The 16,184-nt window shown below is 41.9% G+C and overlaps 1 protein-coding gene across 3 annotated transcripts in view; it reads left to right on the top strand.

Moving 5' to 3' along the window:
* The window catches only part of LOC120931421 (dual oxidase 1-like), a 180,812-nt gene that overhangs the window by 144,239 nt on the left and 20,389 nt on the right, over positions 1–16,184 (top strand). For all 3 annotated transcript variants that reach the window (XM_040342840.1, XM_040342839.1, XM_040342841.1), the window contains 5 exons: positions 2,914–3,098; positions 4,232–4,462; positions 8,265–8,364; positions 9,391–9,440; positions 15,393–15,520. In XM_040342840.1, coding sequence (XP_040198774.1) covers positions 2,914–3,098; positions 4,232–4,462; positions 8,265–8,364; positions 9,391–9,440; positions 15,393–15,520 — 694 coding nt within the window. The remainder of the gene's footprint in view (positions 1–2,913; positions 3,099–4,231; positions 4,463–8,264; positions 8,365–9,390; positions 9,441–15,392; positions 15,521–16,184) is intronic.

Here is a 16,184-nt window from a genome sequence, read left to right as displayed (position 1 = left end):
ACCCCAGATCCTAACAAAAGATTTATTGTCCACACAGATGCTTCAATGTTTGGACTGGGGGCAGTACTAAGCCAGATCGGGGAGGATGGAGGAGAGCACCCGGTGGCATACCTGAGTCGGAAGCTGTTGCCAAGGGAGGTCAGTTACGCCACCATTGAAAAAGAGTGTTTGGCCTTGGTATGGGCACTCAAAAAACTCACACCTTACCTTTATGGCCGGGCTTTCACTCTCATCACCGATCACAACCCCTTGGTGTGGCTTAACCGGGTTTCAGGGGATAACGCCCGTTTGCTACGCTGGAGCTTGGCCTTACAGCCCTATGACTTTACGATTCATTACCGCCCAGGCAAGCAAAACGGGAATGCTGATGGATTGTCACGCCAAACGGAGTTAACCTCGGACTAAAAGCTCTGAACCCGTCAACCCTACTGGACCAGGAAAGGTCCAACCGGCTTTTCCGGAGCAGGGAGAAGAAGGGGGGCCATTGTGATGGACTTTTTACCTATATGTCAGTTTAATCCTCCCTGCTTGTTTAAGGCTGTTAATTGTAATTACTCTTCTGCAGCTAGCCCTGTTTCAAATGCATTGTGATGGACTTTTTACCTATATGCTTCAGTTTAATCCTCCCTGCTTGTTTAAGGCTGTTAAGTGTAATTACTCTTCTGCAGCCAGCCCTGTTTCAAATGTTAATTGTTCTAGCCCTGTGTTTACTGGTTACTGTGATTAGATAAGTGGCTTGTGTTAATTATGCTGATTGCTTCCTTGTGATAATTATCTCTCTATATGCGGTGCCGAACCGGCTAGCTACTGAGTAGTTCAAAGAAATATCTTTATTTCAAAGGAGCTGTATTGAAGACCCCCCACTGTGTGAGGGGGGCGGAGATTTGTCATTGTAACAGTTGTAACCACATAAAAGCTGTGTTTTTTACTATTAAAACTCTGTGTTATACCAGCATTAAGCCTTGGCTCATGTATGGGTGCTGCTGTGATTTCTTTTATGGGAAGAAGGGAACGTTGACGGGGATATCATACCGATATCGTCACACCTGATATGTGTCTGCTTTACAACGTACTTCCTGTATCTGAAATAATTGGTGTTCCTGACAGTCCCTCTGCTTTCCTATAATAAAAAAACTGACCACACTAGGCATGCACCATGTTTTCAGTTTTCTAGCTGTGCTGGGAACTCTCCTCCATTGATCAGACTTTAATGCCCCCCCCCCCACCCCTAACATTTTAGTTGGTAGTCTTGTGGTAGTCTTGTGAATAACACAATTTTAGGGTAGATATGCTCACTGCTCTACTGGATCTATAGTTGGCACCTAGGCCTTTGTTCATCTTACTTACATGGGAAGTGGGGATTTCGTAGTTTAAAAAAGGAGGATAACCTTGTTCTATACCTCAATTCAGCTCACAGAAAGTGACAAAGGTTCTGCAAGATTAACAGGCATTTTAGATATTTGCTGAAATGTTCTTAGCTTCATGAAAGAAAATTAAGACCGCTCCCATTTATAAGGCCTCATAAGCTGCAATATATTACATGCAATATATTACATTTTTTCAGTTATCCTTTCAAATGCTGTGACTAGGGATGAGCTTCGAGTTCGGGTCGAACTCATGTTCAACTCGAACATTGCCTGTTCGCCGAACAGCGAACAATTTGGGGTGTTCGCGGCAAATTCAAAAAGCCGCAGAACACCCTGGAAAAGTCTATGGGAGAAATCTAAAGTGCTCATTTTAAAGGTTTATATGCAAGTTATTGTCATAAAAAGTGTTTGGGTCCTGCCCCAGGGGACATGTATCAATGCAAAAAAAGTTTTAAAAAAACAGCCGTTTTTTCAGGAGCAGTGATTTTAATAATGCTTAAAGTGTAACAATAGAAGTGAAATATTCCTTTAAATTTCATACCTAGGGGGTGTGTAAAGTATGCCTGTAAAGCAGCGCATGTTTTCCGTGCTTAGAACTGTCCCTGCACAAAGTGTAATTTCTGAAGGATAAAAAGTCATTTAAAATCACTGCTCCCGAAAAAACTGCAGTTTTTATAACTTTTTTGCATTGATACATGTCCCCAGGGGCAGGACCCGGGTCCCCAAACACTTTTTAGGACAATAACTTGCATATTAGCCATTAAAATTAGCACTTTAGATTTCAAACATTCGAGTCCCATAGACTTTAATGGGGTTCTAAAGTTCACACACACTTTTGGTCTGTTCGCAGGTTCTGGTGCAAACCGAAGGGGGGGGGTGATTGTTTGGCTCATCCTTAGCTGTGACATAACCTCAGAAAAAGGGGGTTCCGCCAGGAATTTAATACTATAATTCATGTACCTCTTCAAGAATGCAGTTAGAACATTTAAACATCAATTCCATTACAGATATAAAAGAGGGCAGCAATTTGTGTGTTTATTAGTTTAGTCAAATTGTGTTTCTTAATTATTGTGATGTAAGATCAAACCACCTTTTTGGAGCTATCATACTAACCTCCATGTAGTTTCAAAGTGTTAATACATTTTTTCAGTTTAATACTACAGAAAATTTACTGTACAAGTAATGTAACTACAGACATATCCCGCTTTAAGTACACTCACTTTACATACACTTGCGAGTAAGGACAAGTTGCCTTACAAGTACTTTACAGACATTTTGCAGCCGCAATAGAAGGAGCTGAAGCTCAGAGACCATAGCCCACCCTGTTCCAGTGTGCCCCTGACACCCCCACTACAGCCCCTAAGACCTCAACTACACCATAGATGTGAAAAAAGTTATTGTTTCACTTTAAGTACAATTTAGTTTTACATACATGCTCTGGTCCTATTGTATACTTAAAAGTGGGGTATGCCTGTATAAAATATATGAACCTGTGATACAGTCTATACTTTTTGGATACTATTTTTTCCTTTCTTTTTTCAACCAGTTCTGGCAATATTCGGGAAGAAAATCGCCTATACACAGAAGCCAAAAAAGAAAAATACCAAAAAAGCAAACTGTATCAGAAAATACAGGCATTTAAGCGATTCATTGAAAATTACCGCCGGCACATTGTTTGTGTAGTAATATTCTATGGAATATCTGCCGGACTGTTTATAGAAAGAGCTTACCGTAAGTACTGCAATTATAATCGAGCCACTGTCAACATTGACAAATGCAATGAGTGTAAATGAAAAGATATAGGGCCAGATCCACGTAGATCGGCGTAACTTTAAATGGGCATAGCGTATTGTAGTAACGCTACGCCGCCGCAACTTTGAGAGGCAAGTGCTGTATTCACAAAGCCCTTGCCTCTAAAGTTACGGCGGCATAGCGTAAATCTTCCGGCGTAAGGGCGCGGAATTCAAATGACAAAGATGTGGGCGTGTTTTATGTTAATTCTACTTGACCCCCACGTAAATTATGTTTTTTTTTTGCGACGCATGCACCATCCGTGGGGGTATCCCAGTGCGCATGCTCAAAAATCACGTCACAAATAGTCAATGCTTCCGCAAAGCCCTATTCGCGAACGTTTTACGCAAACGACGTACACGACAGAAAATTTGACGCTGGCCCGACGTCCATACTTAACATTGCATACGCCTCATAGAGCAGGGGTAACGTTACGCCAAAAAAAGCTTTACGTAAATGACGTAAAAAAATGCGCCGGGCAGACGTACGTTTGAGGATCGGCGTATCTAGCTAATTTGCATACTCAACGCGGAAATCAACGGAAGTGCCACCTAGCGGCCAGCGTAAATATGCACCTTAGATTCGATGGCGTACTAAGACGCACGTCAGTCGGATCTAGCCCAGCTTCAGGCGTATCTTGTTTTGTGGATACAAAACAAAGATACGCTGGAGCATCCTAGAAGTTACGCGGCGTATCAATAGATACGCCGACGTAACTTCTTTGTGGATCTGGGCCATAATTTATAATATTAAAATAGCATAATAAAAACCCTGCATGAACTGTTGGAGATGTGGTAGATTGGGTGTAGGACATGGATTGTATCCTTAAGTGGAGCTCCACCCAAAAGATTTGTTTATCTCTTCAAGATATTTTATAAAATCCATCTGGCAAATTACAGAATTACCTGCCCCTTCTTGGATAGACATATCTTCAGGCTTTAGGCAAATTCAAATTAAATGCCTTTTTATAGTGTAATACAAATTGCCCCAATAAGCTATTGTACATAAATGGTTTTACTTTTCTTTCGCGTTATGAACTAATAAAATATATACTTTTTTTATATTATATGCAGATTATACTTTTGAGTCACAACACATTGGTATTGCTGAAGTGACTTTGCCAGGTATTATTGTTTCCAGAGGGTCGGCTGCAAGTATCTCCTTTATGTTTGCATACATTTTGCTCACTATGTGTCGTAATCTCATCACTTTCCTGAGAGAGACATTTTTAAACCAGTACATTCCCTTTGATGCTGCTGTGGATTTTCATCGACTTATTGCAAAAACTGCCCTTATATTGACAGGTGGGTTTTCTTCTTCCTCTAAATTTATAGTTAGAAAAATAAATGTGGTATAACATTTGTTTAAAAATATACCGAAACCAAAAAACACAATTTAATATATTGCAACTTACTAGCTCTTATATAAAGTGGTAGTATTCGTTTTCATGTTTTTAGGCTAGGTACGTTTTCTACAAATAAGGAAAAATGCTAGAAAAATACCAGTTGATCCTGTGAGAGATCATGAGTCCTTGTAACTTCCTGTGTACTAAATTGAATTCAGATATTTTTCATCAGCTTTCTGTCTTCTTTAAAGAATGAGAGGTGTTTGTAATTCAATTAAGGTGAGCAGCCTAGGATGACAGCACTACTCCTCCAAAGATGCAGTGTAGTAAGCAAGCATTGTCACACTAGGACAGGAAGTTACTGGCAGGATCATCAGTTAAGAATAAAGGATAAAACAGAAAAAATAGCAGAATGTCTTGTCTTTGGCTCCCAACACTTGTGTGCATTTGTTGCCTTGAGTAGAAGTATATGGGAGCTAATCTCAGTTGCTGCTGTGATAAGATTGATTTGGTTTGATTTAACTTGGCCCACAAATGCAGTTGTGTGACTTGATGTATGCTATATGCCATAGTCATTCCAATAGCCCTAAAATTCTTCTCCAATCACCTCTGACCCTAACCACTGCAGGAATTCCTAACACCTTGGACATTCAAAGATATGAGGGTAGTGGCAGCTTGTGCTGTATTTTTTCAAGGGGGTGCGATAAACAAGCCACCCGCCCCCCCCCGGTCATTTGGTTGGTCGGTCAGTCTAACCCCCCACAACCCCGGTCGCTCGGTTCGCTTTGCAAACAAACCCCCCTCCCCCCATTGCTTGCCCATCCGCCCATCAGACCACACTTACCCCATCCAGATCACGGGCAGCTTTCGGTGGCTTTCCCTGGGTCTTCTAGTCGGCGACACTCCTCTGCTCCTGCCCAATACGGTCACTTCTTCTATCAGCCAATTGGGTCTTAAGACCCGTTCCTGATTGGCCGGAAGGAGAAGCAGGAAGAAAATATCACATATTAATTTGCTATTGTCACACAACTCGGTGGGCTCAGGACACAATGCTCTAATGACGTGCTTAAAAAACAAAAAAAAAATTGAAATCCAATGAGTCTGGCGCCCTGCATGTAGATTAGGGGCCAGCGATTGGATTAGGGGGCGACGCCCCTAATAGAGCGGCCACCACTGTATAAGGGTAAGGGTAAGAAAGAAATATAATTTCTGAACTCTCTGGTAGCCCTGAAAATAAGAAAAATTTAAGATCCCAATCGAAAAGTTGAAAGACATGTCATATTTATTCGTTACAGGTCACTAGAAACATAGAAACATAGAAAAGTGACGGCAGAAAAAGACCAAGTAGTCCATCGAGTCTGCCCATTATTTTTTTTTGTTTTTGTTCTTTTCATTAACTTTGTTGTCTGAGTATAGATCTATGTTTGTCCAAAGCATGTTTGAAGCTGTTTACTGTTGACTGTCTCACTACCGCTGCTGGTAGTTTATTCCAAGCATGAACTACCCTTTCAGTAAAATAATACTTTTTAAGATTAGTTTTGAACTTTCCTCAAGTTAGTTTCTACCAGAGACAAAAGTCTCACTTTACCCTGCATAGATTCTATTTGTCATGGACATGTGTGGGTCTCATTGGGTATAATGCTTTTTTTCTAATAAACGCCACCATCAATATTAGACACGTTAAAAAAAAAAAAAAACACTAAAAATAATTCTAAATAAAAATGTGAGCGGCAACACCTCCTACACAAGATCACCCCTTGGCACCGTGTTGGGTATGAGGATTTCTCAAAAAAAAACAAAGTGCACCTTATAAAATGTATTTAGAAATATAAAATATTTCACTTACAGCTGACGCTGATAACATGCGCCTTTAATTTGAGTGTGTCATCCAGCACACAAAACAAACCCGTCCTTCTAGGGAACGTGTGAGATTGGTGACGTCAGCATGTCGCTATGCCCTAGGGAGCGCGCCGCTCCACCCTAGGGATAGTCACCAATCCCACATGTGCCCTAGAGGGACGTGTTTGTTTTGTGTGCTGGGTGACACACTAAAATTAAAGGCGCATGTTATCATCATATTTTATATTTCGGCATTTTATAAAGATTTTACACTATTTGGAGATATCCTCATACACAACACGGTGCCAAGGGGAATATTGTGTAGGAGACCATCCGAACCTGGAGAAAGGCCTTGGCTGGTCTAAAGCCACTTGCACTAGAGATCTCTTGTAATGAGAGATCAACAGGAGCTAGTAAGCGAGTCTTTCAACTGTTAATGGAGGCATTGATAATTAAAGATCACTACGGTGGTGGATGGTGGAGACTGACACCAGGATTTTTACATCACTTGTGGACTGTTTTCTTATTGTATATTTTATTTGGGATTTCCATTTATATCAATATGACTGATTTGACTTATTTATTTTTATGTTTAACCACAATCAATATACTGTAGGTGGTAACACACATGACTTTCACCACTTTAAGTTAAAGTTTTTCAGTATATATTTGAATGCCCATAAGCCATTTTAATGACTTTGTAGAAACAGGGTCCCTTTTTCATATGTGCAGTCCCACTCGCAGTGAACATTTTGTAGATACCCTTACATATGCAAAGCGGTGAGGGGGTTAAAACCCATTTTAGTTAATTATTTGATGTCTTAATATCTTTGGGGAGATTTCTTGTCACTTCCTGTCCCAGAGCCACAACTGGGAATGAGAGAAAGTCTCTACAAAATGAGTGAAATTCCCCTCTTTGGCAGTTGCCACCAGAATATGTATCCCTGTTGGAAGATTTATCCTCAACTTTGGCTCTCATAATTTTGTATCCCAACAATGGTCACCGAGGCAAAAGTGAGGGTGAATTTTCCCAGGAGGGAGGCAGATAGCAGTAAAAATTTGACAGGGGTTTCAGTCCTTCCCTCCATGCAAAAATGAAAAGAAATGATATAAATACACTTTAAACATTCTGGCCCAGATTCACAAAGACTTACGATGGCGTATCTCCAGTTGGAAGATTTATCCTCAACTTATCTCCTTATCTCCTCAGCGTATCTCCAGATACGCCGTCGTAAAATCCGAATAGCCGCCGTCGTATCTATGCGCCTGATTCATAGAATCAGTTACGCATAGATTTGGCCAAAGTCTCCTACGCCGTCGTATCTTGGGGTGCAATAATTACGCTGGCCGCTAGGTGGCGCTTCCTTGATTTTGGCGTTGAATATGTAAATGAGCAAGATACGCCGATTCACGAACGTACGTACGCCCGTCGCAATTAGTTACACCGTTTACGTAAGACATACGCCGGCATAAAGATAAAGCAGGTCTCTAGGTGGCGGAGCCCATGCAAAGTATGGACGTCAGAACAAGCGTATCTTTTTACGTCGTTTGCGTAAGTCGTACGCGAATAGGACTGTGCGTAAGTTACGTTCACGTCACAGGCATTGAGCCGACGTATCTTTGGGCGTAAATACGACGTGATACTGAGCATGCACGCGCATGCGCCGTTCGTTCGGCCATGCATCTACATGGGGTCAAGCCTCATTTAAATACAACACGCCCCCTACCAGCCTACTTTGAATTACGCGCGCTTACGCCGGCCCATTTACGCTATGCCGCCGTAACTTAAGACGCAACGTAGATCGGCCATATGTGAATCTAGGCCTGTAAGTACACTATTAGCAAACATGATTGTTGTGATGAACACTATTCAACATATTTAAATATGTATCAAATGACACTTATTTCTCTTTATTTTACAGTGCTTCATAGTATGGGTCATGCAGTCAACATTTATATGTTTTCCATCACGCCTCTTAGTACTTTGTCCTGCATATTTCCTAAAGTTTTTCGAGATGATGGGTAAAATCGATTTAATTAACTAAATACAATGATGCCATGGTGTTTTCACCCTTCTTTTCTTTTCCTTCTGCCCTCTCTCCTTTCCAGTATGTGGAAAAAGCTAATTGGTTAAAAGCAATATTGCTGGCTGAAGAGAGAAGCACAGGATAAAAATGTGGGTCATTTGATCACTTCACATATCACAATTATTAGCAACTTACAACTTTTATAGCAAAATTTATTTTCTTTATATTTATCCACATACTTGTCTGATCCATAGAGAAAAATTGTATTAATGAATCCCATTTTCTGCGTGAATCTCCAAAAACCGTACAAACCTACAGATACTGTAATAAATAAAATGTATAATTTACAAAAAAGATAAATTAAATTTTTCAGACTTGCATTTGCTAATTCACTCATTAACATAAAACTATAATTGATGTAATCCATTTGTTATTGTTTTTGCATTTATCATCTGTCAAAAAATATCAGCACAAGGGACATTTATTGCAGTCAATAGGGTGTGTCCCTTGTGCTAATGCCTCTTCTGTTAGCTGAATTTCCCTCCCACTTCTGCTTTCCATCCATATCCTTCATTCATAGAAGTACTATAGCTTTCATGAATGAAACAGGATTTATGACTGGAAGATGGGCAGATGATTAAAAGGTCTGCCCCCTTCATTCATAGATCCTGTTTTATTCATTGAAGCTATAGTGATGGCTTCTATGAATGGCGCAGTTCAGAAGAAAGGGCAGGCATAGTTAAGCACTATTGATGAAAGTCTCTGATAGCTCCTATAGTTATATTAACTCCTCTGTTGATGGAGGAGGATTTCAGTAACAGAAGAGGTATCAATTCAAGGGATACATTCTACCAGCGATGAGTAACCCCTACTGTGCTGATGTTTGTGTTTTTAATTTTGACTGCACTTAGGCTTAGTCTTATTTCCTAGACATATTTCTTGATTTATCTTTCTTATAATTACCTATGAGCTATCTAATTTTAATTGCTTTTATTAACTTTTAAAAACATTTCTTTTGAAGATCTGAATTTCCATATAAATTTTACTGGTGGTTTTTCCAAACAATACCAGGTAAGTTTTTTTTTTTACAAAGAATATACATACAGTATAATATATTATACTGCGCCAAAGCACCCACCCCATGTTGAGGGAATGTTGCCTGGTATAGTTCAGGGGTGGGGGGGTGCTCGCTCGTCCCCTCTCTGTTTGAATCTGCTGGGCTGCAAGCTCAGATAAGGGTCTTGTATGGATTTTGGGAGGGATCCCAAGCTATTTTTTTTATTTTGGTGTGAGGTTCCCCTCCAAATTTATACCAGACCCAAAGGGCCTGGAATTGGTTTTAGGGGGGACCCCACATCGTTTTTTTTTCCAGATTTTTTTTTTCCGGCAATTCTTTTTTATACATTCAGCTGTCAGCAGGGAACCCTGCTAACAGCTGATGACTAATCGGTTGTTAAGAATGTGCTGGGCAGTTTCCCGGCCTGCTCCTTAGCAGCCAGCTATATACAAGGGCCCAGATTCTCGTACGAGTTACGCCGGCGTATATCCAGATACGCCGTCGTAACTCTGAGTTTGAGGCGTCGAATCTATGCGCCTGATTCTTAGAATCAGTTACACACTGATTTGTCTTAGATCCGACCGGCGTAAGTGTCTTACGCCATCGTATCTAAGTTGCATATTTACGCTGGCCGCTAGGTGGCGCTTCCGTCGATTTATGCGTTGAATATGGTAATGAGCTAAATACGCCGATTCTTAAATGTATGTGCGGCCGGCGCATTTTTTTACGTCGTTTGCGTAAGGCTTTTTTCGGCGTATAGTTACCCCTGCTCTATGAGGCATAGATGAGGCGTACTAATGTTAGGTATGGACGTCTGAACAGCGTCGAATTCTTCACGTTTTACATCGTTTGCGTAAGTCGTCCATGAATGGGGCTGGACGTAAGTTACATTCACGTCGACTAGGCATTGAGCGGGCGCAATTTAATTTGAAAAATCGACGTGATGCTGAGCATGCGCGCGCATGCGTCGGGTCACGATACATTAACATAAAACACGCCCACACTAGCCTAGTTTGAACTACACGGGCTTACGCCGTATCAGATACACTACGCCGCCGTAACTTAGAGCGGAAAATGTTTTTGAATACGGGACCTGCCTCTCTAAGTTACAGCGGCGTAGTGTATCTGAGATACGCTACGCCCACCTAAAGATAGGCATTTTTTAGAGAATCTGGGCCAAGGTGTTTAAAGTAAAAAAAAATACAAAATGCAAAATGCATTAAAACTACATGCATAAATGCATCAAAAACACACTGCAAAATGCACCTGAAATCAGCATCAACGGCAACCGCATAGATGTGTACCTAGACTTATAGACAATCAGTCTTGCTTAGACTATTTGTTGAGGAGATACTACTCCAGATACTCACCAGGTGTTAGAAGGAAAGAACTATGGGCCAAATCCTCAGCCAGGCGGCGTAACTTAACTTTCAGCAGTTAAGTTACACTGACTTAAAGTTTTTACCTAAGTGCCTGATCCACAAAGCACTTACGTAAAAATTTCAAGCCGTGTAAGTTAAGTGCCGCCGTCGTAAGGCGTTCCTCCTCTCCGGGGGGCGTTTACAATTTAAATGAGGCGCGCTCCCGCGCCGGCCGTACTGCGCATGCGTGTGACGTCATTTTCCCGACGTGCATCGCGCGAACGTAATTGACGCCGGGCGGCTTTGTGGATTGCGACGGGACACTAAAGTTGCGACGGGTGAAAAAAAAAGACGCGCCGGGAAAACAAATAATTTAAAAAAAAAATGACAGCGTCGCTCAGCATGCATTCCTGAGAGGGAGAACTCCATGCCAATTTTCAAAGAAAAAAACGGCATGGGTTCCCCCCCAGGAGCATACCAGGCCCTTAGGTCTGTTATGGGTTGTAAGGAGACCCCCCCTCCGCCGACAAATCGACGTAGGGGGTCCCCCTACAATCCATACCAGACCCGTATCCAAAGCACGCTACCCGGCCGGTCAGGAAGGGAGTGGGGACGAGCGAGCGCCCCCCCCTCCTGAGCCGTGCCAGGCCGCATGCCCTCAACATGGGGGGGTTGGGTGCTCTGGGGCAGGGGGGCGCACTGCGGGCCCCCCCACCCCAGAGCACCCTGTCCCCATGTTGATGAGGACAGGACCTCTTCCCGACAACCCTTGCCGTTGGTTGTCGGGGTATGCGGGCGGGGGCTTATCGGAATCTGGGAGTCCCCTTTAATAAGGGGGCCCCCAGATACCGGCCCCCCACCCTAAGTGAATGGATATGGGGTACATCGTACCCCTATCCATTCACCTGTAGGCAAAAAGTAAAAGTTATTAAACACACAACACAAGGCTTTTTAAAATAATTTATTATTCTGCTCCGGATGCCCCCCCTGTCTTCGTTATTAGCTCAATTACCAGGGGGGGGCTTCTTCTTCCACTCTCCGGGGGTCTTCTTCCACTCTCCGGGGGTCTTCTCCGCTCTCCGGGGGGGGTTTCTTCTTCCGCTCTCCGGGGGGGGGCTTCTCCGAACTCCGGGGGGCTTCTTCCATCTTCTCCCCTCTTCCGCTGTTGACTCGGCGAACCCCGGTTCTTCTGCAGATGTCCGGTGCCTTCTTCTTCAGCGCTGGCTGCCTGCTATCTTTGTGTGTTAGCTCAATTAGTAACAGGCAGCCGGCGCGGTCTTCTGTGACGTCAGGGTCTTCTGTTCTTCTCCCCTCTTCCGATGTTGACTCGTCGCCTGTTGTCGCTGCAATGATGGAAGCGCGCCTTGCATCCCATTTATATAGGCATCACCGTCCCATCATGCTCCGGTAGGTACCCACGTGGTGGGTGCACGTGGGTAGGCACCCACCACGTGGGTACCTGCCGGAGCATGATGGGACGGTGATGCCTATATAAATGGGATGCAAGGCACGCTTCCATCATTGCAGCGACAACAGGCGACGAGTCAACATCGGAAGAGGGGAGAAGAACAGAAGACCCTGACGTCACAGAAGACCGCGCCGGCTGCCTGTTACTAATTGAGCTAACACACAAAGATAGCAGGCAGCCAGCGCTGAAGAAGAAGGCACCGGACATCTGCAGAAGAACCGGGGTTCGCCGAGTCAACAGCGGAAGAGGGGAGAAGATGGAAGAAGCCCCCCGGAGTCCGGAGAAGCCCCCCCCGGAGAGCGGAAGAAGAAACCCCCCCGGAGAGCGGAGAAGACCCCCGGAGAGTGGAAGAAGACCCCCGGAGAGTGGAAGAAGAAGCCCCCCCTGGTAATTGAGCTAATAACGAAGACAGGGGGGGCATCCGGAGCAGAATAATAAATTATTTTAAAAAGCCTTGTGTTGTGTGTTTAATAACTTTTACTTTTTGCCTACAGGTGAATGGATAGGGGTACGATGTACCCCATATCCATTCACTTAGGGTGGGGGGCCGGTATCTGGGGGCCCCCTTATTAAAGGGGACTCCCAGATTCCGATAAGCCCCCGCCCGCATACCCCGACAACCAACGGCAAGGGTTGTCGGGAAGAGGTCCTGTCCTCATCAACATGGGGACAGGGTGCTCTGGGGTGGGGGGGCCCGCAGTGCGCCCCCCTGCCCCAGAGCACCCAACCCCCCCATGTTGAGGGCATGCGGCCTGGCACGGCTCAGGAGGGGGGGGGCGCTCGCTCGTCCCCACTCCCTTCCTGACCGGCCGGGTAGCGTGCTTTGGATACGGGTCTGGTATGGATTGTAGGGGGACCCCCTACGTCGATTTGTCGGTGGAGGGGGGGTCTCCTTACAACCCATAACAGACCTACGGGCCTGGTATGCTCCTGGGGGGGAACCTATGCCGGTTTGGATTTTACAAATTGCCGTGGAGTTCTCCCTCGGGAATGCATACCAAATGCCGTCGCTTGAATGGGCCTTTACAAGGTGTGACTAACTTTACACTTTGTAAAAGCAGCCCTAGTTTTACACCAGGCAAACTAACACTTACGGCAAAAAAACTAAGCACAAAAGCTTTGAGTATCGCCCTAAGTGCTAATTTGCATACTAGAAGAGGCATTTCGACTCGAAATGCCCCCAGTGGCGGATGCGGTACTGCATCCTAAGATCCGGCAGTGTAAGTCCCTTACAGATGTCGGATCTTCTGCCTAACTTAGGAAAACTGCTTCTGAGGATCAGTTCCAAAGTTAGAACCAGAGATACGACGGCTTACGCCGGAGTATCTCTTTTGTGGATATGGCCCTATGACCTAGTCTTGTAGAACTGTTTATGTTGTAGACCTTCACAAAACTGAATAAAAATGTGTGTCAGTCGGTCTCAGCATAACTGATGGTATTGTTATTAACAATTCAATGAGCCAGTAGAAAGTACTGGGAAATTAATGTCTATTAGGGAAGCACAATTTTAGGTAGTGCATGGTGGTTTATAAGGGTATAAAGGGCTTTAAAAGGCTACACAAAATTATGAAAGCTCTTTTAATTTATTGTATTGATGTGCCAGAAAAAGGGCCCTTCATTGTCCTCATTATTTTCTAGGGTTTTAGCAAAAAAAATGAAAATTATAAGAAGGTGGCTGCCCCCTTTTAGGTGAACTGTAATATCAATAAATAAAACACTTTAAAAATATATTTTTGTTTTATTTCATAGTTTTTCTGTACATACCTTCCAGGTTTCAGAGTGCCCCCTCTCCCTTCTCTGGTGAGTCTCATGTGGTGTCAGAAGACAAACAGAGGAAGCAAGCTCCCTTGAACCTCACTTTTCAAACTAGGGGGATCCTATCAATTGCATACCAGCATTCACAGTTTAAAATGCCATAGGATTCTCTTGGGAGATGTCTACCCATAGTTCAAATGAGTCAACAATTTGGTCTGACTTTAGAGGCAAAATTAACATTGTGAAAGATGGAAGCAAAAAATATAACAATTTATTATGAAGAATACGTAGTATAGTTACAATTTTTTTTCGAGAGTTTTAAATCATGTAAAATGACAGTAAGCCTTTGCGTATCGTTTTGATATGTATTGTAACTATACTATGTATTCTTCATAATAAATTGTTATTTTTTTTCTTACAAACTTTCACATTGTAATTTGTGCATCTTAAGTCCGACCAAATTGGTGACTCATTTGAGCACCGTCTTTTTGTTTCCCCTTTATTACATGCGGATGTGGCATTGTGAGTGCACCCATAGCCTATTTGTCTCCCCATGGTTCTCTGTGGCATCACTGCCCATATTAATTCAAATATTGGCCTGATCTGTCATACTGGAGGAAAGAGGGCACACTCTGTTTCAAATTTGTTTTAATTGATTTAATTGTATTAGTTATTAATATCACAGTGAAAACTATTTTAAAAAAAATACACAAGGTGCATGTGTACAGATTCAGCTAACACAGTGTGAAAATAATATCAATTACATAAATAAATATTTTAAAATGGATACATAATAAAAAAAAATATTACAAGTTATGTTTGTAACAATAATACTAGCACAATACATACATAATAACCTGCTAGTGGGACATGAAGGATAAAACACAAAAAAAGAAACACAAAATATAAGAATAAAGGCATAATTAAAGTAAAACTCATTAATACCGTAGCCATATCTGAAAGCAAAAAGTATATACTAAATGGCCACTAGATGTCAACCTTGATTATCCAATAATCCCAATAGAATTAGTTGCAAAAGTGACATTTCCAACAAACCTGAACATAATATGAAAACAATGTAAAAATATTGTTTCAATTAAAAAAAAAAGAAAATAGGTAAATATTTCCCATTATATACATATATCAATTTGCAGTGTTTTCAAAATAATTTTACTTCTACAATGCTTTTAATTATTTATTTTATCTTAGTTAGTTATTGTATATATTTGATTAACTGCTTATTTATTTCTAAGTTTTACTTTTTTAATGTTATGATGCAGGCTATAAGCTTTTTTTAGATTTTCCATATCAGAGTTGCAAGGCAAGATATCTAATATAACTAACCAGCGAACCATTGTGATACTGTTGTGTTCTTCTTGTAGGATTTACTGGAATTCTCCTTTTGGCCGTTCTTGCATTGATATATGTTTTCTCTTCCCGGCATTTTCGGCGAATCAGTTTCCGTGGATTCTGGCTGACACATCATTTATATATGCTGATGTATATTTTGGTAAGATTTATATTAAGTAAAATGTATATTTTGGTAAAATTTACCAATAAACATCAGCCATCTATAATTTAAGGTCCAACTGAACTTTCAGGGTAAGTTAGCTAAATGTATTCCAGGAGGTCAAAAGAAACACTGTTTACCACTTGACCTCAGGAAGGCTTTACCCCTTTCATGACCAGGGCATTATTTTCTATTCAGCACCGTGCTACTTTAACTGGCAAATGTTTAGTCATGTGATGCAAATTACATATATATATATATATATATATATATATATATATATATATATATATATATATATATATATATATATATATATATATATATACAGAGCTTTTTTTCTCAGAAAATAGGTGCAGGAACTCAACCATGACCCCGTTCAAATTTCACAAACAGTAGAAGGGTCTTAAAGGAGCATTAAATACCAGGATTGCATTACATACAGAGTTCAGGGGGTTACACACAGAGTGCAGAGCTGTCACTTGTAAACACAGAAATCAGACTTCTGTGTTTACAAGTGATTGTGGGGGGCAGACACCAAAGGGTCTGAGCCAGAGGTGGTGGAACTGAGTTCCCCCAAGTTCCCCCTGAAAAAAAAGCCCTATATATATCTAAATCATTTTTTATTCAATTTTTACATTTATGTTTTACTACTTTTGCTTAT

This window comes from Rana temporaria, chromosome 3 (genome assembly GCF_905171775.1).
Source record: "Rana temporaria chromosome 3, aRanTem1.1, whole genome shotgun sequence".
Lineage (NCBI taxonomy): Eukaryota > Metazoa > Chordata > Amphibia > Anura > Ranidae > Rana > Rana temporaria.
The sequence above is the reverse complement of the archived record's forward strand: the minus strand, read 5'-3'. Positions and strand labels throughout refer to the sequence as shown.